The sequence below is a fragment of the Lucilia sericata genome, unplaced genomic scaffold, assembly GCF_015586225.1.
Source record: "Lucilia sericata isolate MDLA Ls3-8-SP2 unplaced genomic scaffold, ASM1558622v1 Contig000408F_arrow, whole genome shotgun sequence".
NCBI classification, from domain to species: Eukaryota; Metazoa; Arthropoda; class Insecta; order Diptera; family Calliphoridae; genus Lucilia; species Lucilia sericata.
This window is the reverse complement of record NW_023994426.1, coordinates 242,248-268,084: the sequence shown is the minus strand read 5'-3', so window position 1 is coordinate 268,084 and position 25,837 is coordinate 242,248. Positions and strand designations below refer to the sequence as shown.

Genomic DNA, 25,837 nt, shown 5'->3' with positions numbered 1-25,837 from the left:
ACAAGGTTTACATGGACGGACAGACGGACGGACATAGCTAAATCTACTCGGAAAATGATTCTATGCCGATTGGTATACTTTAAGGTGAGTATAGGACCAATATTATTGTGCGTTACAAACATCAGCACAAACCCAATATACCCTCTCCATTAAAGTGGTGTAGGGTAAAATTAACAGAAATAAACATCAATCAATTTAACATAGAAATTTAATTAAAGAATAAGGTTAATAATAACATAGAAACCAATATGTGTTAATGGTTAATAGTAAAAACGAATGTAATTATTAACATGAATCAATTTATGTTAATAATTAACATAAAAAATTGTTATTAATTGAAAAATTCTAATATTAAAATATTGAAATTTTCAAATATAAAAATAAAATTATGTTATTAACATACATACATACATACATACATACATACATACATACATACATACATACATACATACATACATACATACATACATACATACATACATACATACATACATACATACATACATACATACATACATACATACATACATACATACATACATACATACATACATACATACTACATACATACATACATACATACATACATACATACATACATACATACATACATACATACATACATACATACATACATACATACATACATACATACATACATACATACATACATACATACATACATACATACATACATACATACATACATACATACATACATACATACATACATACATACATACATACATACATACATACATACATACATACTACATACATACATACATACATACATACATACATACATACATACATACATACTACATACATATACATACATACATACATACATACATACATACATACATACATACATACATACATGTGTATTCAAAATGTTTAACATTATTGAAAGTTATGTATTTTATTTTATCAATTAAAAAGTAAATCTATCATGAAATTTATGTTTGATGTGGAGTGAAATTTAAAAAAGATATATCTAAATATTTTAACTCACCAATATTTACATCCCACGAAGGGTTACAGGCCTGTTGTTTCTTGGGTTATTTCGAGTTGCTTAAAAGTTTGATATACTACATAAATTTCACTCAATGTTGTGTAACAAAATGTAGTGTTAGTGTTTAACATAAAAAGTTTGTTTTTTAATTTTTAATATTATAATTTTTTAATTTTTAATATTATACGTTTAACAGAAACGAAAATAATGTTAATAACAAAACAAATTGACAAATATTATTATAACATTTTAACAGTAAAGTGATGAAAAATTAAAAAATGTAAAATAATTAAACAAATGTTAAACAAAAATTAAATTAAATCTGACAGTTTAAAAAATTAATAATGAAAATTAAATTAAATGTCAAATAAAAACAAAATTCATGTTACTTCCGACAATTAGTAAATAAATGAGACGAAATGTTTTAAATGTGTCAAATCAGGTTTGTTTAGGTATTAAATTGGTAGGCTCCTGATCTATACTACATAGATCAGGTGATTTTACGTCGATATAGTTATATATATGAATGAGTTCAGGATAACGTTAGGTTATAATTTCAGAAAACAAAATTTGAATTGCCAATTTAGCAAAATTTCTACAGAAAGTCACTCAAAATTTATAAGAACTGGATATTTTAGTTAAAATTATAGGTAATTGCAATTAGGTTCGGAGATTTTCCAAATAAATTGGGATCAAAGACTTTGTATCTCAATAAATGGCCGTTGTCTCAAAGTAAAGTTTTGTAGATATTATGATTCTTTAGAGGTCTGGATTAGGTAACGAAATGTATATATTAATCTGCAAACAAAATGTTTTACAAGATTTATAGGATTTGTGGTCCCAAATTTAAACGCAATTATGTTTAGATGCAGAAATTTTATCGAAAGATTTCAGGACCATTAAACAAATCAAAATTTAATTTTCCCTTCTCTCGTCAACAAAAAAAAATCACACGAATGAAGCGTTCAATAAAATGAAAATTTTCAAATCATTCAAAAAACTAATTTTTAAAACAATTACAAAAAATTATAAAACAAAATTTTCAATGCTTATGTGTTAAAATAAAAATTTTCAATTTAAAAACAAAAAGAGTCAATGGGAAATTTTTCCAATACCTAAAAGAAAATAGAATAAAAAGATGGCGCATCAACACCCCCACCACCCGTGGACGCGCTCGGTAGGATAAACTCCCCCGTGTAAAAAGGTCTATGTCCGGTGGTTCATTACCAATTTTAATTTTTTCCTATGCATCAAATTGTTTGAGTGTTGTAACACCAATAAAATTTTTTAGATAAAAAATAAAAAAACCTCTAAATATAAATTTTTTTCTTCCATAAGAGAGCATCTTCGGAAAATCACCCAGATGCTTATGTTAATATTTATGTATGACAAGATTTCGTTGTATGTATATAAAATTCATCTTAGTGGAATATAACGCTTTTACTTGTTTTTATATTAAGTATTAAAACCCCGATTTAATGAATATTAATTTTCAAAATCCTGCTTTTTCAAAATAATTTCAAATCCCTCTTTTTAATTACTATAAAGTTTATTAAAGTACTATTATATATATTAAAAGTACTATTATAAAGTACTGACATAAGTAAGTTTCTTACGAGCCAAAGCCTCTCTAAATTATCCTTCAGAAAATTACTTTAACGCTCATTACTTAAAAATACGACTTAAAAATACGAGAATAGCTTAAAAATACGAGAATAGCTATGAAATTCGACTGAATTAAGTTCCTTGCGAGCCAAAATCTCTTAACCAAATTTTATCTGGATCGGTCTGTAATTGGCCCTACACCCCTATACGGTCCCCTTCAGAAAATTTCCCTAATGCTTAAAAGTACGAGTATTGAGATGAAATTCGACATAAGCAGACCTGGGCGATTTCCATTAATTTTGCATTAACATTAAATTAAAAAAAAATTAATTTATTGTAAAAAATATTACATTAACATTAAATTTATAAAATTTAATGCATTAAATTTCCATTAACATTAAATATTTTTGAATTTAATGCATTAATTTTACATTAACATTAAATATTTTTGAAATTAATGCATTAATTTTGCATTAACATTAAATATATCTGAATTTAGTGCATTAATTTTACATTAACATTAAATAAGCAATAAAATTAATGCATTAATATTCCATTAACATTAATATATAAAAAAATTGATAAACGTAAATAAAAATACAGCACAAAAGACGTCGATCTAACTAAATACAACTAAAATTAAATAGGTTAAAGTCCTTTCTAATAACTCCTATATTCCATTCAAACTTGTGTGTTTTAAATATGATATTTATATAAGATTCCACAGACAAAATAAACTGAAAAAGGAATATCTGGGAAGTGATACTATTCTTCTAATATGTATTATCGAGTATAGGACTTATTAGAAAACTTTATCAAAATAAACTACAAAAGGAATATCTGGGAAGTCATACTATTTTTCTAATATGTATTATCGAGTATAGGACTTATTAGAAAGGACTTTAACACATTCAATTTTACTTGAATTTAGTTAGACCGAGGTCTTTAGCGCTGTATTCTTATTTTTATAAATTAATGTTAATGGAAAATTAATGCATTAATTTTATTATTTATTATTTAATGTTAATGGAAAATTAATGCATTAAATTCAAAAATATTTAATGTTAATGCAAAATTAATGCATTAATTTCACAAATATTTAATGTTAATGTAAAATTAATGCATTAAATTTAAAAATATTTAATGTTAATGCAAATTTAATGCATTAAATGTACTCATGTTAATGTTAATGCAATAAACTTGCATTAACATTAATTTTTTTTAATGTAGAAAAAATTGTTAATGCATTAACATATTTAATGCATTTATCCCAGGTCTGGACATAAGTAAGTTTCTTATGAGCCAAAACTTCTCTACTGACTTTTATGAGTATCGGCATATGATTGACCCGCATATACATAAGTTCCCCTTCAGAAAATTACTTTAACGCCCATTACTGGCTTAAAACTACGAGTATAGCGATGAAATTCGATTGAAGTAAGTTCATTGCGAGAAAAAATCTCTTAACCACTCTTATACGGTCCTCTCTTAACCCGCCTATACGGTCCCCTTTAACGCTAATTACTGACATAATAATGCAAGTAAACCGTTGATATTCGATGTAAACATGTTTATATGAACCAAATCGGTCTAAAAATGTTTATGGAAATTCACCCTACCTCTCATAAAAGGTTAATTTGTTAAGTAATATTAACCTGGTGTTTATGGGGAGCATTCCTTTTAAGGCATACGGTTGGATGGTGGGTATATAAGATTCGGCTCAGCTGAATATAACCCTCTCACTTGTTTTTGTTCATTTGAATAGGTTCATCATCATTAAATGACAAAAACAACAACAAAATGCATTTTTCATGAAACTTTTTTATTTTTATAAGCATTTTTACACGGTTTTGGAAAAGATTTAGTAATGAGTATATTCGCCGTTATTCGATAAAACTTAAAAAATTCGAAGTGATAACATTCTTAATAAATGGCAAGGAAATTTCGGTCTAAGCCTTTTTAATTCCTTCTAAGGGTTCAAAGATATCTGAAAATGTGAAAAAATCTTTTTTCAGTGTGGCATTACAATTATCCGAAAAAACAAGATTTTGCTATTGCTAACTGAAGAGGTTTTTTATTTACGAATGGTAATTGGAGTGGCTTTTATTATTTTTAAAACCTCGGCACTTCTTACAATACGTTTCACTTCAGCTAAGCTTGCTGTAACACCCACATTTTCTTAAATTTTTGCTGCAGAATCACTTGACTAGGAGGCAGATTTTATGAAATCTATTTTGCCCGCTTTAGTTATGACTCCATATGTACGTCCATTTATGTTTTCTTAATATTCAGACTGCTTTTTTATAAAATTGCGAATAACATTCTGAATTTGGCCAATTCCTGTGATTTTTGACAGTTTCCAAAAACTCTTAAATTTCGTCATCTGTTTCTTCAGTTAATGGCTTAACGCAACCTATTTGTTTTTAATATATTGTCTATATTCAAGCGAATAACAAATTTTATTTTTTGCGAATGCAAACGGTATACTTCATGTTAATTTGAAAAGAAAATTGATAATTATAATAATTTAAGATTTGGAAAACTCTTGGAAAATCATTCGAATCATTCATACGATGGTTATGTAGTAATTGTGAACAAATTCAGTTTAAAGTACCCATGCATTATATTATGAAGTATCGTCAATATCGGTTCCCTACCCAAGAAAAACTTACATTGAAAAGTAATGAGTTACAAAGCGATTGGGGTTCCTATGTTCATGTCGAATTTCATCGTTATATATTTTGGACAGTTTTGAGCGTTAAAGCCATTTCCTGAAGGGGACCTTATATGGGGGATAGGGTCAATTATGAACCGATCCTTATAAAATTTTACAATGATATTAAGGTTCCTATTCACGTAGAATTTCATCGCTATAGATGCTTCTTTTGGACAGTTATGAGCGTTGAAGTCATTTTCTGAAGGGGACCTTATATGGGGGTAGGATCAATTATGGACCGATCCTTATAAAAGTTTATAAAGCGATTTAGGTTTCTATAAAATTGTGTAGGTTCAGTTATGGACCGATCCTTATAAAATTCTACAAAGAGATTTATGTTCCCATAAAACAGGTTTGTGCCGAATTTCACCGTTATTGATGCTTTTTTTAGCCAGTTATGGGCGATAAATTTATTTTCTGAAGGGGACTTTATATGGGGGTAGGGTCAAATATGGGCCTATCCTTAAAAAATTTTACAAAGAGATTTAGGTTCCCATAAAACATGCTTATGTCGAATTTCACCGCTATTGATGCTTCTCTTAGCAAGTTATGAGTGATAAAGTCATTTTCTGAAGGGGGCCTTATATGGGGGCTAGGCGAAATCGTGGACCGATATTGCACATTTTCAATACAAAACAAACTGCATCAACTAAAAGTATCTATGCAAAATTTCAGCTCGCTAGCTACTTCCATTTGGATCGTGTTTTCAACAGACAGACGGACACAAAGACGGACAGACGGATGGACATGGCTAGATCGTCTTAGAATCTAATAAGGACCCAGAATATATATACTTTTATGGGTCTTAGACGAATATTTCAATGTGTTACAAACGGAATGACAAAAACAATATACCCCCAATCTTTTTTGATGGTGGGTATAAAAAGAACCAGCGATAATACGAACCAGGGACTCCGGTTCGTTAGTCAAATGTTCAACTCACTGCACCGCTGCTGATCTATTTTTTGTAAAACGTAATTCTTAACACACAATTCAATAGAATGTGCAAAAAGTCATTACTAGAGTAATACTATGTAATGCAGACGGTCATTGAAAAGCAAGTGGTTATGTAAGTACAACCCATTACCGAGTTTTTGCTGGGGATAGCAAAAACTAGCAAAAGTTTTTTTTTTTACATAAAATGGAAGAATACTTTCTAAGCATTCATTAATATCTCAAAAGTAGACCAAGCTAACATTTTTTATTCCAATGAACACTGCAAATGCTAAAATGATTTAGTCAGATCTCTTAAACTACACATGTAATTTACATAAATATTTAAATATTCTTATTAAATCGAAAATATTGCATTTTAATAAAAGTTATTGGTAGTTAAATCATATTCATTGTACATGCTACTAAATGCATGAACAACATTTTTATCAGTTTTCGATGTAGAATATTTAAGTAATTTTACCACACTTTTTTTATAAAAAATAATATTCTTTCCGAAAACAAATCATGTGTTTTCCTTAAGGTATTTTCAGACTGAGTATTTTCTCTTCTTATTTTTAATGTATTTAACACTTTTTATTTGTTTTTTATTTATAAAATACATAATAAGAAGTTTTTGAATTGTTTTAAAAAATTTATGAATACTTACCATATGACAAAAAAATCAGTAATATTTTTGAAAATTAAACTACAGATTATGTTTATTAGACTAGAAAATTGTATTATGATACAAACATTTTGACAAGTGTTAATACTCAGTATTTTAGTCTGAAAATACCTTTAATGAAACATTTCTCTACAGATTTGCATCATTAGATTTCTGAAAATTACTTGTCGAAATATAGACTTATTTCTAAAAAAATACCACTGTGCGCCCTTTTGCATTATTATTGTCATTGCATTCTGTGGATAATTGTAAAACTTATTAATTTATGATATTTGTTTTGAAATTTGTTTGTTTCCAAAAAGTAATTAAAATGCTTATTTAAACAATTGGTTTCATTGCAGTCGACAAAACTCAAAACTGTGGCTTATATGAAGATGATTATGGCAATGATTCGATAAAAACCAACTGTAGACATTGATGGTGCATACGAGTGTAACTTTAATGTTTCATCAATGTTTATGGTACCATTTTAAGCCAAAGTAACTAAGAGAAGGATATAAATAGCAAATGGATTCAAACAAATTCTATTGTCGTAATACAACGCCTGTCACATCAACAACATCATCAGTGACCTCAAATGGAGTCGGTGCCACAGCATCGCAGGAGTATGTGTCTTGTGATGCAAATTTTACTGCGGCTGCGTTTAATTGCCGGGAATCTCTTTCTCGCGGTAACAATAGTAGTGGAAAATCTTCTCAAAACAACTTGCGAGTCAATAACTGCAGTGCAGCATACGGAAATGCAATCAGTAATAGCGCAGTTATGGCCGTATCAACCGCTGGGTCTGTAGCTTCAAGTATAAATAGCAGCGCCCACTGCAACAGTTCTAATGGATCTGGAAACTATATAAATGTAATGTCAGTTCCAATGGGAACATTACAATATCATCGAAGAAAATTAACACCACAAGAATATCAGTGAGTATATGAAAATATATATGTATATTTAGTAAACATTTTTATAACACAACATTTTAGATCACGATTGTATCACAACACTGCCGATTACAGATGTCGAGATGATTTTTATTCGGGCAGCAATGGAACATCTGGAGTTGGAGGAGGAAATAGTGGTGTTACAGCTCGAATTAGTACTGCATCACCGTCACCCTCATTGCATTTACAGGGACAAGGGCAACAGAATCATCAACAACAGCAACATAATCATCAAACACAACATCAACAACATCATCACCACCATCATCAAATGTCTCAGCAACAACCATCCCAACATCACTACCATCATTATAATCAGCAACAAACAAATTCTGGGTCTACTATCCAACAACTTCAGCAGCAGCATCAACAAAATAATAATAGTTGCAGCCCCACTTCGGTCACAGAACCCGGTGACAATACATTGAATTGCAGTTTATCTTTAGGAAATGGACGTATGGTAGCGGCGACGCAAACGCATCTAAATAGCAGCTCTGACCAAGTGGGAGCGTCGTCATCATTGGCAATTAGCACACTGCCGTCTCAAGTACCACCAATAATGTACACAGTACATCGAGTGGTGACCACGGCACAAATACAAACAGCAGGTGGCAACACATTTACATCATCGTCTAGTGTCTCTAGCGTAGTTAGCGCAGTGCGAAATGAAACTGATAGTATGGGAAATGTTTTAACGCCGGTATCCACTTCGTCAAATGCAGGATGCTTTGTTGCCGGTGATATTACTGGTTGCACTGCTAGTATTGTTGCCGATGGAAATATGAACTCCAATGTCACGTCTGGTCAAACACATTTGCATTATTCACCAGGTATGTTCTAATAAAACAAAATATTTAAAATGGGTATTATGTGTAATATGTATTTTGTATGGCGAATCATGTCATTCGGTACGTAATTGGGGGTTGAATGACTAATGAGAGAGTGAATTACGAATAATTGCACCGTGTGAACGGGTATAAACGGGTATAAAACTAATTTAATAAAATTTGGTTCCTATCAAACAAAATAATATACTACATATGTAAATAAATTTTCCAATAGGCGTAGATTTAACAAAAAAGTATCAATCGTTATAGATCCTATAATAGAATACTTTTCGAAAGATTTTATCCTAATACCAATGTTTCATATAACACCAATAGGTATATTTGGATTGTCTTTACGCATGTGAATTTCCATTTCAATCGGACTAAACGTTTATAATATTTTTATATGTCCCATTGTACGACATTTAAGCGATTTGTTAAAAACAAATAAGGAGGTCTTATAAGTCTAGAGTAAGTCACAGAACAGGAAAGTCTTTATCGACTTAAATTGGGATACGTTAAAATGGTAGTTGGACTCATATCCCAATTGCATAATCTAATAATTTATCATTAAAAAGTTTATTAAAAAAGAGAATAAAAGGTTAATACATTAGCGAACATATATATTAATGTTTTTATACCCAACATCAAAAAAGATAGGGGTATATTGATTTTGTAATTCCGTTTGTAACACATCGGTCCTTATTAAACACATGGGTCCTTATTAAATTCTAAAACGATCTATCCATGTCCGTACGTCTGTCTGTCTGTTGAAAGCACGATAAAGTCCGAACGGAATGAGCTAGAGGGTTAAAATTTTCTACAAATATTTTTTATAGGTATTTTTTTGGTATTGAAAATGTACAATATCGGTCCACGTTTTTGGATAGCCCCCATACAAGTGAACTTCCGAAAAAAGGCTTTTAAGTTTCATATGAGCCAAAATCTCCCTACCAAATTTTATGAGGATTGGTCCATAATTGACCCTACCCCCCATATAAGGTCCCCTTCAGAAAATTACTATAGCGTTCATTTCTGGCTTAAAAATACAAATAAAGCGATGACATTTGACATAAGTTTTTTACAATCCAAAACCTCTCTACCACATTTTATGTAGATCGGACCATAATTGACCTACACCCATATAAGGTCCCCTTAGGAAAATTACTTTAACGCTCATTACTGCCTTCCCCTTCAGAAAATTACTTTAACGATCATTGTTGGCTGAAAAATACTATACGTATTTCTATGAAAATACGTGAAATTTGATATAAGTTTATAGAAACGTAAATCTTCCTACCGTATTCCATGTGGAAAGTGTCGTTAACTCACCCTACCCGCCCATATAAGCCCTTCACAAAATTACTTTAACGCTAAATAAAGCGATATATTTTATATGAACCAAAATCTAAACAATTTTATAATAAAAACAGTCAATAATTCACCCTACCCCTCATATAAGGACCTCTTCAGTTAATTTGATGATTAGGATTCAGAAAATTTCGAGTACAGCGATGAAAATAGACATAAAAAAGTTTATACTTAGAAATTTAATGACGATTAATTTATTACTGACCATAGCCTCTATATAAGTCTCCATTCAAGAAAGGGTTTTGCTTATTAAAATACGAGTTTTCCTTATTTTAAAATACGAGTATAGTGATGAAATTCGACATAAAAAAGTTCTGTACAAAATTGTATGTGTTCGGTTCATAATTGATACTACCCGCATATAAGGTCACCTTTCAGAAAATTACTATTACACTCATGACTGAATTAAAAAAACGAGTAGAGTGCTGAAATTCGAAACAAATAAGTTTTATACGAACCGATACCTTTCTATCAAATTTTACGACAATCGGTCCATAATTGACCCAATTATTGCCCAAATATGTATGTTTTTAAAAATAAATATTTTGTTAATTCTAAAGTGCTCGGTCTATAATTGACTTAAGTTATATTCTAAATGTCACCCTGATGTTTATAGGGGAGCATCCCTTTTACGGCATATGGTTTGATGGTGGGTATATGAGATTCGGCACAGCCGAATATAACACTATCACTTGTTTTAATTTGATGTTCGGTGTTGGAGATCCTGAATTTTTAATTCACAAAGCTCCTTTTGCTGGTCACAAAGTTCAATTTGCTTTTTTATTAGTATTAATGGGCTTTCCTTTAATTGTTTCTCAATGTTACCATAGTTTGAATTCATTACATGAAGTTTTTTTATTCATGTTTGTACGTAAATCCCTTCGGTAGTATTGTTGCCATTTCGAAGATGTTTTTTGAATACCCAAAGAAGTATTTTTATCCTTACTTTTACTAATCGTCCGATTCATCCAAAGTACCTATTTCTTCTTCGAGAATTACGTCATCCGGGATATTTTTATAATTTTTGGCAGAATCGCTGTCATAAATATTTGTCATTCCACTGATTCCTTCTTCAACTAATATAGAAGATATGAGTGCTTCTGAATCGTTCAGTTTATTGATCAAAAATGGCCCACCGCTTGTACCAAAAATAATTTTCTTGTTCTCAGCTTTTTTCTTTCGTAAAGTTTGCTTTAAATTGTGATACTTGTCATTTAATTATTTTGTTGTTCTTGTACCATTTCCCATGCTTCAGTGGGGAGGGTATATTGGGTTTGTGCTGATGTTTGTAACTCACAATAATATTGGTCCTATACCCACCTTAAAGTATACCATTATTTCACCTAGCCCCCATACAACTGAACCCCTGAATATGGCTTGTAAACCTTGTAATCAAAATACAATTAAACTTAAATGCATTGTTATGAAAATTAAATCACATGTTATTTTTGTAACAGTTGTAGGGTATTATATGGTCGGCCTCGCCTGACTATAATGTCTTACTTGTTTTTCCATTTTTTTTGTACAAAAATATAAATGACATTAAATTGAAATTTTTAATTGTAGAATTTCGGACAATCTTCCATGTGATTAATAAATCATAGGGGCCAATCCATATCAAAACGGACAGAAAATAACAATTTTCGGATTTACCATTTCCGATTCAATGAAATTTCCAACACATATTAAGGTTTGAAAGTGTTCCTCAAATCAATGAGTTTTTGATCGGAATCCCGTTCCAAACAAAAAATATCGCGCTTTGAAATTTTAAAAATATGTTAAAATTTTCTAAAAGTATATATGTACATATTAATGTCCATAACTTTGAAATTCCTTCATGTACAGGATAATTTTTGATTTCGTTTTAAAGCCAAAGATATTGTTTTTAAAATAGTCTAAATAGAATATTTTACTTCCAAAATGTTAAAGGTCAATTTTCATAGTGTATAATTCAATGTCAAATAGGTCAGACAGCCCCTAGTTAAAAATTATAAAAATACATGGTATGAGGATACCTAAACTCTCTTCTCCATTCATTTCGATGGAGACTCGTGTAGTTCAGGAGTTATTAACCAAAACGTAATTTAAGCAAATTTTTTATATAAAATCGTATGAAAAATTAAATAAACAGAAAAAAATACACAGAGGAATCAATTTCAATTTATATGGAAAATGCTATTTATCTCTTAAACTGCAGGGCCAATTTAAATAAAATTTAGAAGATAATTATTAAGGACGATTTAGCATTACTGAAAATTTACTTTGTTATAACCCTGTTAAAATACAAGGTGAGCTACGTGGTGTTAAATAAGAGTACTTCGATTACACCATACAACAAATTGGAAAAAATTGTTGCACACATAAGCAAGACCATATACGTTGGAAACAGCGTTGCCACTCACAATTTATTTTTCTTACCAAAGCTCCGACAAAAAACTACCAAAACGTCCTAAAAACTACCAAATTTGTTCTTTAGAGTTTTTGGACAATTGCTTCTGTTCATAATAAACATATTTTCCGTAAAAGGTGTTATATGGCTGTAGAAGAGTCAGAGATCGTAGAAAAAATTTATACTTACAAACGGAATCACAAAATCAATATACCCTTAATATTTTGTACCCATCAAAAAAGATTGTAGTATATTTAATTTGCGATTCCGTTTGTAAGGTAGTACCCCACCAAATTACATATTTATTCATCAATCTGGCTTCTTAGGGAAAAAAGGAATTAGTGTGGCCTCCAGTAGGTTAGTGGTTTTTGTTATAGTCTGTTAGACCTGAGGTCGTGCGTTCGATTCATATTGTGAACCTTCGGATTTGTTAACAAAATATGTTTCAAATTAACTTACTAACATTCATGAATCAGGAATGTTAAAATACATAGAAATTTAATATTTTCTTAGAACCATAGTGAAACAATATAAACCTAAGATTGACGTATTTTTTTTAATTCTTATTACTTTGCCATAACGAGTTCAGAAATTTTCATAAATGCATATGCATGAGTTTAAAATTATCTCATCACACCAAATTTGGACCAAAATTTAAATCTACCAACCAAACTACCAAAGGTCATTTTAGAGATTTGAAACTACCAATTTTGGCCCAATTGGACCAAAGTGGTAACGCTGGTTGGAAAGCACATACTTGATATAGTTATACTACATTTTCGGTTTTTTATTTTCTGATCGATTCTTCCTTTAAAAGGACTTTAAAGTTTGAAAGGAAGAGTAAGTAAAATTATTATTAGCTAAAATTTGGTTTGGTCTAGTACAGGGGTCGGCAAACTTTTGAGTCGGAAGAGCCAAAATTTAAAGTTTACAAAATATGGGTTTTAAAAGAGCCACAAAATGTTTGTTTATTAAAACATTACATATACGTTATGAATTCACTTCAAATACATATTTTTTGTTTAATTATCTGCAAGACAATTCTGCAAGGAATCTTTCTTATAGATTTTTGACTAAAAATACTTTTTGAATTTTTGTGGGTCATTCGAATGCGTTTTTTAACACTTGTTACTTAAAGATATAAAAGTTAATTAGAGTGGGGCGACAGTGATATCATTTAAAGGCATTTGCCATAATTCAGTATAAAGTGTCATAGTTATGTATATTAATTAGGCAGCAATCGATATAAAATTTTGCATAAGTTTTTTAATGTGATGTATTGCGGACATCGAACCATAATTGACCAAACCCAATATAAGGCCCCTTTAAGAAAATTACTCTAACGATCATAATGGACTTAACAGTAGCGGTATAGAGACGAAATTCGACATAAACAAGTTGTATAAGAACAAAAATATATCTTCCAAATTTGATTTTAATATGTACTCATAACTGGCTTAATAATAGCATCATTATGACGAAATTCAACACAAACAGGAACAAAAAACCAAATTTTGTGACGATCGGCTAATTGATCCTTTCCCCCATATTAGATCCCCATTAGAAAATGACCCTATCGCTCTTAAGTGACTTAATAATGGCAGTAAGCGACGAAATTCGACACAAACAAGTTTTAAAAGAACAAAATCTCTTGACCAAATTTGAAGAGGATCGGAACATAATTCAGAAAATGCCTCTAACGCTCATAATTAATTTAATAACATCATTGTTGACCAGTGTTGCCAGAACTCCCTCAGAATAAAGTGCAAAATGTTGATCGTCAAAAGTGCTAAATTCAAATCAAGTTTTTAAAAGTCCATTAAGGCATGTCTACCCGTCTGTGCGGCTGGCTGTCCAGGTATAATGTACAGGTCGCAATTTTTTACATAATTCAACGAGATGTTTTATATGAAAAATGCAAAAGACTATTTCGAATTGATCCATGATTTGACCTTGCCTATAAAATATCCCTTTACAAAATCAATAAGGGGTAATTTCAAAAAATTTCGAACAAAAAAGTACGATTTTGAACATGACCCTCTCCGATTTCGATGAAATTCGGTACACTCATTCTTCTTGTAAATACGGAATTTAAAGTTCTCCAAATACGGTCGATGTTTAAGTTCATATTTTTTTTTTTTTGATTTTTTTCAACAAGCATTAAATATAACATCGTATATTTACTAAACTGTTTATCCGATCGTTTAATCGTTTTAGTTCCCAATTAAAGCCTATGTCTTGTAGTTTGATAATATTCAAAATATTTAAAAATTTAAAGTTTTATTTGTTGATGAACACAAAAATAAATTTAGATATCCTTGACTAAGACGTTGTTTGATGTCATGATTCATACCTTAAAATAGAAATATTTTAAATAAAATATTTTCAAACTGCAAGACATAGGTTTTAATTAGGAACTAAAACGATAAATATTTTAGAAAATATACGATGTCAGATTTAATACTTGTTGAAATCTTAAAAAATTTGAACTTTGAACCTTAATAAAATCTAAACCGTAATGAATTTGGAAATTTTGATGAACTTTAAACTTCGTATTGATACAAAGAATGTGTGTACCAAGTTTTATCAAATTCGGAAAGGGTAAGGTACAAAACCTGTTCGAAAATTTGTTAATGCCCCTAAGAATAAGTATATACATACATATATATGTATATAAAATAACTAATAACACTAGGTAACAACGATTTTGTTTAAGATATAAAACCTGTATGGGTTTCTTTGTTTAGGACGTCTAAGACCAGAAAAAGTATTTAAATAATCTAGGATGTCAAATCTTTTAATTATTAAGAAAAAAATGCTAAAAAAGGGTTCGGAAGAAAAAATTTAATATTTATAGTTTTAGTTATTTTTTATATAAACAATTTTATGGGTCTTATTCACAACACTTTAGCAGATGTATTCTTATCGCAAAAATATTGAAAATTCAGTTGAAATAATCTTAAATTTTGGTGAATAGATGTCAGGTTTATTACTCATACTTCAGCTTTTAGGAAACATTATAAATGTTGATGTAACAAATGAATTATGAGGGTTATATTCAAATACGCAAGTTTGTAATTCTGGAATAAATTGTCAATAATATTTTCGAAATTAAAAAAAATTTAACAAAAATAAATTTCAAAAATTTGGTAAGAATAAAAAGATTACATTTACATTGAATCTTTTTTTCTGAGTTGATTGTTAGGTTCCCAAAAGCAGCACAAGCACCCCAAAATCGGTACTCATTTTCTCCAAATTTAATAGCACTCCTGAAGGATGTTGCAAAATTAAATATAACCTTAATAAGTTTTATAGGATCTTAAATGTCTCTATCAAATTCCATAAGAATCGGTCTATATTATATCCAAGCCTCCATAATAACTTGCTTAAAATCATGTGCAGCGATGAAATTCAAGTTTCATAGGTTCATAGTTTACCTCAATATATGTAAATCCTCTTTCAGAAAATAAATTAATTCTTAATAAATTATTAAAACATATTAGTATTATGATACATTCGAACAAATGATTTGTTTTAAAACATCCTTCTTAGAGCTCGGTCCGTGAGCCAAACCATTAAGATCGTATTCCGAAAATAATACCGATACACGATAATAAAATTTAAGCATAAATCTAATAAATGAGCAAATCTTGGTAAAACGTGTTGTGTTGGTGCGTATGTAAGATTCGGCATTCCCGAACTTTTACCTGTTTTTACATGCTCATACATTTTTATTTTATTGTATATTTTAAATTTTAATGATTTTTTTTTTCAAAAAAAATGTTTTTGGAAGATGTTAACCTTTTTAGCATGTAGTCACTTCATTGTAGTGACACCAAATTTTTAACAAAACAACGCTCTTTTAGCTGATTTTTTCAAACATTTTTTACAATTATTGATAATACACTGCGTTGTATTACTATAATTACACTTTATTTTTTGTATTTCTCTTAAAGTTACAACATTTTTTTAAAAACCGGTGATTATTTTTAAGAGTATGATAAGTGATCTCTTAGTTTTCAAAATTTTAAATATCACTTAATTTTTTTAAAGAGAGAAATTATGAATTAGTATTTTGTTAGTGTTTCATAACTATAAATACACTTTGTGATAAACAATGTAGAATAGCAAAGACATGAAAATTAAACAGTTATTTATTTTTATTTTGCAATTAAAAACAATTTGAAGTAAAATGCCGCGTGGTCCATATCTTAGCGGTTTTGAAAAAGGTCAAATTTCGGTGTATTTAAAAAATGGTCTAAGTTTTCGAGAAATTGCAAGAAAAATCAACCGTTCACATGTGGTAGTCACGAATTTTGCCAAAAATCCGGGCTCTTATGGTAGAAAGAAAAGTGGTGGCCCGAAAAAAAAGCTGTCTGAAAGGGACAAGCGAAATATAATAAATTGCGCAAGCAACTCAATGAAGAGTCTCAAACAAATAATAAGTGAGTGTCAAGTAAATGTGTCAAAATCAACCATAAGTAGACTTCTTAAGAATTCTCAGACCATTGTCCGTCAAAAACTCTTGTCCGCGCCAAGATTGTTACCTCGTCACAAAAGTGCACGTCTTGAATTTGCTAAAAGAAATCTACAAACTTCCTGGAAAAAGGTAAATCAATAACTTTTGTTAATGGTAAGATTTAATTGAACTTTTGCCTTCTGGCAGGTGATTTTTTCTGATGAGAAAAAGTTCAATCTTGATGGTCCAGATGGTTTTAACAGCTATTGGAGAGACCTTCGTAAAGAACCACGATATTTCTCAAAAAGAAATTTCGGAGGCGGTTCATTAATGGTTTGGGGTGCTTTTTGTGCAGACAGTATGCTCGAATTGGCATTTCCAAGTACCAAAATGAATTCTACATAAAACAACTTGAAGATAATTTAGTGCCCTTTTTGGAAGGCAGTAATGAACAAAATTATATTTTTCAACAAGATAATGCATCTGTACACGTTAGTCGTCAGACAAAGGGATGGTTATCTTCAAGAAATATAGAAGTACTTGAATGGCCCGCATGTTCCCCCGATCAAAATCCGATTGAGAACATTTGGGGAATATTATCACGTAAAATTTATGCTGAAAATCGACAATATGCAACCGTTTTTCACCTTAAAGAAGCTGTTATCGATGCCTGGAAATCAATAACTGAAGAAATAAGAAAAAATCTGGTTGAAAGTATGCCTGAACGAATTTTCGAATTGATTCAGAAAAATGGCGGGCTTACACATTACTAAAATCTCATTTTTCTTTGAATTTTTGCATTTTAAGTTAATTGTATTTATAGTTATGAAACACTAAATAATTTTGTTAAAATTTTTTAAAGAGTATAATAAAAAAGAACTGAATTGTTTTATTAATTTTAAAAATAACACTTCATTCTTATTTCGTATATTTAGGTAAAAATGTTCTCATTTCCTTTAACTTGCAAAATTATACGAAAATATGTTGTATTTATAGTTATGGGACGCAGTGTATTCAAAATAATTCACTTCTTAATTTAACTTACAGTGTAAATTATAAATTACAATAAACATATGCAAAAAATTTTTTGTGAGAATTTCTTAAAATTTCACAAAACATCTCAAAACTAAATTTTTGCAGTTCTCTAGAGAAATTAAACTTTAAAGTTCATTAATTATAAAAAGTGCAAAATAGAAGAAAAAATGCCAAAAATGCACTTTTAATGCTAAAAATTTCTAGCAAAAGACGAAAAAGTGCTGAAAAGCATCTAGCACTTTTTTCTAAAAAATAAGTGCAGCCGACGAAAATAAAGTGCTAGAATTGCACTTTTAATGCCGTTATGGCAACACTGTGTGTATGTATCAATCACTCAAGGAATATTTTCCGTTATGTTTTGTATATAAGTATTTAAATAATTGAACGAAATTTGTTTCCAAACAGTCCACAATTGGTCATAGCTCTCACATAAGATCCAACAAGTTCCACATATGCTAAAAGAAATTACTAAATGAGAGTACTCTCACTATGCCGAGTTATCTAAAAACTAGATAGTTAAATGTGTTTTAATAAAAAGTAGCTTGCTGGGGAAGGGAATATATGAGCAATTACAAAGTTTTTTAATTCCTTTGAAATTAAACTAAATTGTTAATAACTTTGGTAAGAGTAAAATGTCAAACAAATTTTTTACACAAAATTGTAAAACTATAGGTCTTTATTTCTAAACGTAATCTAATTTTTTCACCTTCTTTTTATTTTTTGGTCCATAGCTTTACACTTTTGGACATTATTCGTTATAGTGCTAACTAAAGACACTTAGGAGATAATTTTTTTACAAGCTTATCCGTGTGATATCACTTTACGTATTAGAACTTGGATGTTGAAATTTTTCCAATTTTGAATTGTTTACAGTTTTTTGAACGGACGCTGACGCCCCTTAATAAAATACAAAAATTGGGACAACAGCGGTTAGCTGTTAATGTGCCCTGAATGGGAGATGGGTACGACAGCTACAAAAGTTGAAAAACTTGAACGTAAATTTTTTAAAATATCAGTTTTTAGCGCGGCACATTCGCACTTATATAGGAAATAATTTGAATTATTGCGTAAATTGAGTTTTTTGTTATTTTGAAATATAAAATCGGAGGAGCATGCAAAAATATTCGAATGCAAAAATTTTATGAACTTTTTAAAAATTTTGCAAAATTTAATTTTTTATTTTGGCGATTTTGTATATCAAACATCGACTTATACAAACATTTAATAAATAGACATGAAGATAATGACATACCCAATGGTTTGCGATCATAAATGTATTTAAAATGTCATTGTAAGCTACAAAGGCGTCACTTTTATCTAAACACATTTTGCCAAGGCACATCATGGATGATGCTTAAAATTCGTAAAAATTACCACCATTTGCAAGTTTTCTTAATACTTTAATGTAAAACTAGGGCGCATCAAAAAAGTTAAATAATTGTTTTTGTGGGCCAAATAAAATGTACCTAGCATCAAAAAGCATCACTCTATAAATATTTAATTCCTTCAAACTATAATTTTTTAATTGCATTCCCTTATAAATTAAGCTCGTAGAATTCAGATATTAACAGTTTTTTCTTAAATTTTACTAATTCGCGATTTTCCAAAGACTATAAGTAACAAGTTAAAAAATTACTGAAATGAAATTTCTTACTGTGTATTTTTAAAAAATTTTAAAATAAATCTTATGGTATGTATTAAATGCACTAAATTTGAATTATTTTTACAAATATGTGCAATTTTTTTTTCAAATATTACATATATAAATACTATTTTAAATTTATTTTTTTAATATTTAAATGAAAACCGCTATAACTTTTGCACCCCTCGAACAAAATGGTCAACGCGAACGGATTCATCACGTATTACGGTGTGTTTATATTAAAACAAAATATTTGAATGTGCTACCAAAAATTAATTTTTGATTTGAAATTTTGAAAAATTGATTTGATTATTGCTCATATAAATATATATATAAAAAACAAACTTCCTTAAAAAATATATGTATAACAATTTCATGTTTTTCTGAATGGTATCTTTGTGAGAAATATCTTGGTATAAAAAATATGTCCTATTTTTTTAATATCTCGCTCCTATGCCCTTCCGAATTTTACCTATTTTTTATCAAAATTTCCAATTTGGGCCACATGTTCTACAATCCTAAAGCTGGGATCAGAAAACTGAAAGCAGTTTCGGAAGCCTTGATGTGTTTCCTATTAATCCTCAAAGTATTTTCTGGTTGAAATTTAAAAAATACCATTTTTGGGATTTTCGTTCTAATTTGATTTGAAATTTTGAAAAATTGATTTGATTATTGCTCATATAAATATATATATAAAAAACAAACTTCCTTAAAAAATATATGTATAACAATTTCATGTTTTTCTGAATGGTATCTTTGTGAGAAATATCTTGGTATAAAAAATATGTCCTATTTTATTAATATCTCGCTCCTATGCCCTTCCGAATTTTACCTATTTTTTATCAAAATTTCCAATTTGGGCCACATGTTCTACAATCCTAAAGCTGGGATCAGAAAACTGAAAGCAGTTTCGGAAGCCTTGATGTGTTTCCTATTAATCCTCGAAGTATTTTCTGGTTGAAATTTAAAAAATACCATTTTTGGGATTTTCGTTCTAATTTTTGGGATTTCCTTTGACCTTTTCACAAATTTTAAAAACGTTGAAAATTTCATTAAGTTTTTTTATTACATACATATAAAATATGTATGTATTTGTTGAGTTTCTAAAACTAAAAATTGTATAAAAATATTAATTATATAAAGATGCCCTTCAGAAAAACATAAAATTGTTAAAGAAAGTTTGTTTTTAATAAAAAAGAGCTAGGCACCTTTTCGCCCAAAAAATTGCAAAAATCTAACATTTGTTGAATTTTTAAATTGAAAATCTTTTAATGCTAATGCGAAAAAAATTTGGTATGTTTTTAATAATTATTGTATTGAACACGAGAAAAATAAAAAATATTGTTCTCAGTTCTCTACCAGCTATTGAAAATACTGACTAATTTTTGAAACTAAAACATTTTCGATTTTTTTGAAATGGTTCTCGAAAATTCCGTAATTTTGAGCTGATTACGTGAAAAATTATTTTAAAAATTGTAGAATATATTTGGTCCACAAAGTGATTTTTAGTGGGTTAGAGGGGCATTTTGTTATATCGAAATGGATGTCACAATTGTCGTAATTTTTAGTTTATACTGAAAAATATTCAAAATATAGTTTGGCATTTGGTTTAGTCCATTTCAGAATTTTTTGAAATTTATATGCCCCATATAATACAATAAAAGACGTTTTGCGGGCCAAAAATACTCTAACAACAGTTTTAATTATTTTTCCCGCGACAAGCTTAAAACTACGGAATTTTTCTTTCAAGCATGTGTTGGGCTTTACAAAAATATAAAAATCTATGATATCGGATGGGAAACGAAAAAAAGGCACGCGTTTAAATATTTTATATCTCGAAGGTACCCTACTTTGAGTGGCAATAGCGCCGCCCCTGAAGCATTTGTGGGGTCCATTTTCATAACTTAAACTCGAATATTCCTTGGCTACATCCACGTCTGTTTAACAAAAAAAGTTTGAAAAGCTAACAAATATTTTAAATAATAAAGAAAAAATAATACCGAAGGGACCAGGTTCATTAAAAATCCTATTTTATGTAAAATTCAAATTTAATTCAAAATTTCTCAAAGTCGATATCAAATTATAGTAACCCATTTTAGATGGCCCAATATGTTCTTAATTACTTTGTTAAGGGTTTCGATAACTCCGCCCCTGGTATAAATCGAAAAAAATCGTGAAAATCTGCAAAATAAAAGTAGGGTGGACAAAAATATTGATAATGTAATTTTTAATTGCTAATATTTCCTAAGCTATCAGCTATGTATGTAGTGGTCGATGTGGAGAAGATCGAAATTACAGAATTATTTCCCTCTATTTTTCTATGCCATTGTTCGGCGTTTATATTGTTGTTATTGTTTACTTTTGTTTTTGTCCCGTGCGACTGTCTCGCTGTTTTGTAATTATCTTGAAAACGAAAATTGATCCAATTATAGTGTTAATTGTGTTTAACTTCTTAATTGTGTTTAACTTCTTGCACTATAATTGAACCTGTAATTTCGAAAAGGGCATGTTTTGTGTAGAAAAATTCTGTGGAACGATAATTACTTAGGTGTTCAATTTTTTAGCCATAATAATCAAAAAAGATTAATTTTATGGTAAAATAGTTACAAAGTTTTCGTTTTAAATAATTCAGAGACACAGAGCAACCAATTAAAGTAGTCCAATTGCCCTATTTTTTTCCTAAAATATGTTTTTATAACCCAAAGTACAACAACATTACCTTTGGAATCTAAATATGGAGTGACCACCCTGAATATAAATGTTAATAAAAAATAATAATTATAACAAAATACTAAAAATATATGTACCTACATATGTGTATATGTGAATAAATACCAACATAACTAGAGAAATTCATAACTGTTTAAATTTTCATAATCTTTATTTAGGCCTCAGTACAAATGCAACCAACTATTTGACAAGTCAATCTAAGGCAGCTGGATCAACAGAAGCATCTCGGACAGCAAATGTGCCGCTGGGAAATGCTCCAACAACGTCAACTAGCAGTTCTACAAACGGTGTCAAAACTACATCTTCTATTTCTAGACCTCTTCAAAATGTAAGATCAAAAAATGAATACAATGGCACCCAAAATAAAACAACATGTCAAAAACTGATATACATACATATATATATTTTTATTTTGGGTTAAAATTTCATTTTATTTGAAATGTGAAAGTGTGTAATTAAAATATTAAGTATGTATGTATAAACTTTATTTCATTATCTATTACAAATATTTAAGTATTTTTTATATTAAGCGAACTGTTTAATTTTATTATTAAAGTCAGATTCACAATGCTAGCAACAATTTTTTCCATCCATTTCTTTTTATAAAACTGTGGACTTTTTACAAAACCACTTATTTGAAAAAAGCGAATTTTACAGGAGAGCAGAAAACACTTAACATTGCAAAAAATGTTTCAAATTTCGAAATAAGTTGATTTGATTAATATCTTCGGATCTAGAGGCATAGACTCACCCCGACTAGGCAGAAATATCCGCCTTTAAAAGTTGTCAACGTCCACGTTGATATACATACATATATGTATTTGCCTTTCATTTTCAGTACAAAAAAATTAAACTGAAGTTCTGTGAAAAAGTTAAGCATACTTTAACTACAATTTCAATTTGTATAAAAAAATTGTTGACGTTTATTCTATATCATAGCTGTTAAACAATAATAATCCTTATTATTAAATTATTGTTATTAAAAAGGTAAAATTATTGATTAATAAACGATTATTTAAAATTTTTTTGGAATGATAATTGATTGGGATTAAAAATAATGTAATCCCTCATTATTTTTAGATTATCTTTTATTTAAATTAATGAATATAATCTAAAATAATCAAAAATATTATTTTATTATTTTCAAGGATTAATTTTTAGTATTTTTGATTATTTTTCATATACATATTTAGTATAATTACTTCCTTTTTTATTATTTATTATTGAATTGAAATACAGTGGACGTCAAGTAGTACGAATGCTCTTTATTACGAATGGCAAATGATGTCAAAGGAACATACATAATTTATTAGTTCCTGACAATAACACTGATAAAATCAATATTGAAATTAAAAAAAAAAATATTGAAAAGTCTCCATTAAAAGCCAATGTTAAATGACGGATATTTTAATAAGTAATCGTTGCCGATTATATTTATGTAAGTCACTAAAAAAGTACTTAAAAGTAATGCAGACGGATTGTAGTACTCATTTAAAAGTAATTTGTTTTGTAAATGCCAGTAAGTATAGAAGTATATTTTTTTTCCAAAAATCAAAATAAAATCTAAATATTTAATGTATATTATTTGAATTAAAACATAAAAAATGTGTTGTTCAATAATACGAATTTTTCGGTACTACGAAAGAGCATGTCAATGTACATACGTATAATTCCTACTATCGGTCGTCCACTGCATGTACATATGTATGTATGTATGTATGTATGTATGTATGTATGTATGTATGTATGTATGTATGTATGTATGTATGTATGTATGTATGTATGTATGTATGTATGTATGTATGTATGTATGTATGTATGTATGTATGTATGTATGTATGTATGTATGTATGTATGTATGTATGTATGTATGTATGTATGTATGTATGTATGTATGTATGTATGTATGTATGTATGTATGTATGTATGTATGTATATATGTATGTATATATGTATGTATATGTTATGTTCCGTTGTTTTTAGAAATTGTTATATTTCAATGGCTTTTGAAAATAAAAAATTATCAAGTTTTTTTCGAATTAATTTGTAGTATGACAAAAGAGACGAAATAAACTTGATAAATTTAATTATTAAAATTTATTATTTAAATATAACGCTCATTTACTTCAATAGTGTCAACTTGAGAAAACTGTTTTCCATTATACATAATGAAAAAAAAAGGAAATTATACTAAATATATTATCAATAATTAAAATAATCCTGAAAATAATCAAATTATTTTTTGATTATTTTCGTTAATTTATATACATATGTACATTGACCCCTGATTATCATACTCACCATCAAAAAAGTTGAGTGTATATTGATTTTTAAAAAACTATTAGAAAATTAATAAAATTGTATATAAAATCATTTCTTGGTATTTTGGCCGCAAGATAATCGCGAGTTTTAAAAATAACACTGTGTGACACTCACTACGTGATATAATGCTTTTTTTAAACCTAGATGAGTAGATCGTTTTACCCATGATTTAAAAAATAGAAGGTTGTTTCAATTTTATTTGTTTGACAACAATGTAGATTTTTGAAGTTTATTTTACTTGTAAATATTCAAAAGGGAGCTTTGCCACATCTAGAAAATGATTTTGAGGAGTTTTTAAACAAAAATTTGTAGTTTATTAATAAAAAAAATTTTTTGTATTAACAAGAGGAACGGTAAACTATTTAGTGTTTCTTTTCCTATTATCCTTTCTCATTATTTCGAGTTAACAGAATGTGTATTAAATTCGGCTATAGCGAATCTTATATAACCACAATCAAAACATGTATTACACTTTGGAATTTCGGTCATATAATGGACTCTCCCTATCATGATTAAATTGACGGACAGACATGTCTATATCATCTTAGGGCTCATATACATACATATATATATATATACTATTTTGGTTTTAATACTACAATTATTAACAAGGGATTGATAGATACTTTATGTATATTTCTTGATGATGGGTTTAATAAACTTAACATGCGTAAATGGCTTGTTCCACAATGCAACAAAAGTTGTAATAAAGAAACATTCTTTGAGAAAAAGAACACCGAAAAATGTCATTGTTAGAAGAAGAGGCTCCTGTCTGCATCTGCATTTTGTTTTCCCATGCTTCTTGCTCTCTTAACAATTTATTAAATTGTCGCAGTAAACCTCCATTAAGTATTCCACATGGTTCGCTCCTCATTTAAAAATATTATTTTGATTGAAAATTATTTTGTTGATTAAATTGTGGTTGTTTTAAAGAAAATATTTTTGTTTGATATGAGTTTTTTGAAATATATGAAAGATTGAATTAAATATTAATATGGTAGCATTACTTTAAACATAAACTTCAAATCGCCTTAATTGTCAGATGGTTAATCAGGCTGACATAAATAGAAATTGAAACTACCTTCTATACCATGGTTTTACCATTTTTAGAATCTTCAATATACCCTAAAAATCGATAGATATTGAAAAAAACACTTTTTTTTT

General features: G+C 28.9%; 1 protein-coding gene across 1 annotated transcript in view; it reads left to right on the top strand.

The window, feature by feature from the left end:
- LOC119604601 overlaps positions 1-25,837 on the top strand; it is a 211,216-nt gene that overhangs the window by 17,325 nt on the left and 168,054 nt on the right. The window contains exons 2-4 of the mRNA XM_037957327.1: positions 7,305-7,880; positions 7,941-8,728; positions 22,510-22,679. Of these exons, the coding sequence (XP_037813255.1) occupies positions 7,471-7,880; positions 7,941-8,728; positions 22,510-22,679 (1,368 nt within the window). The 5' untranslated portion in view covers positions 7,305-7,470. The remainder of the gene's footprint in view (positions 1-7,304; positions 7,881-7,940; positions 8,729-22,509; positions 22,680-25,837) is intronic.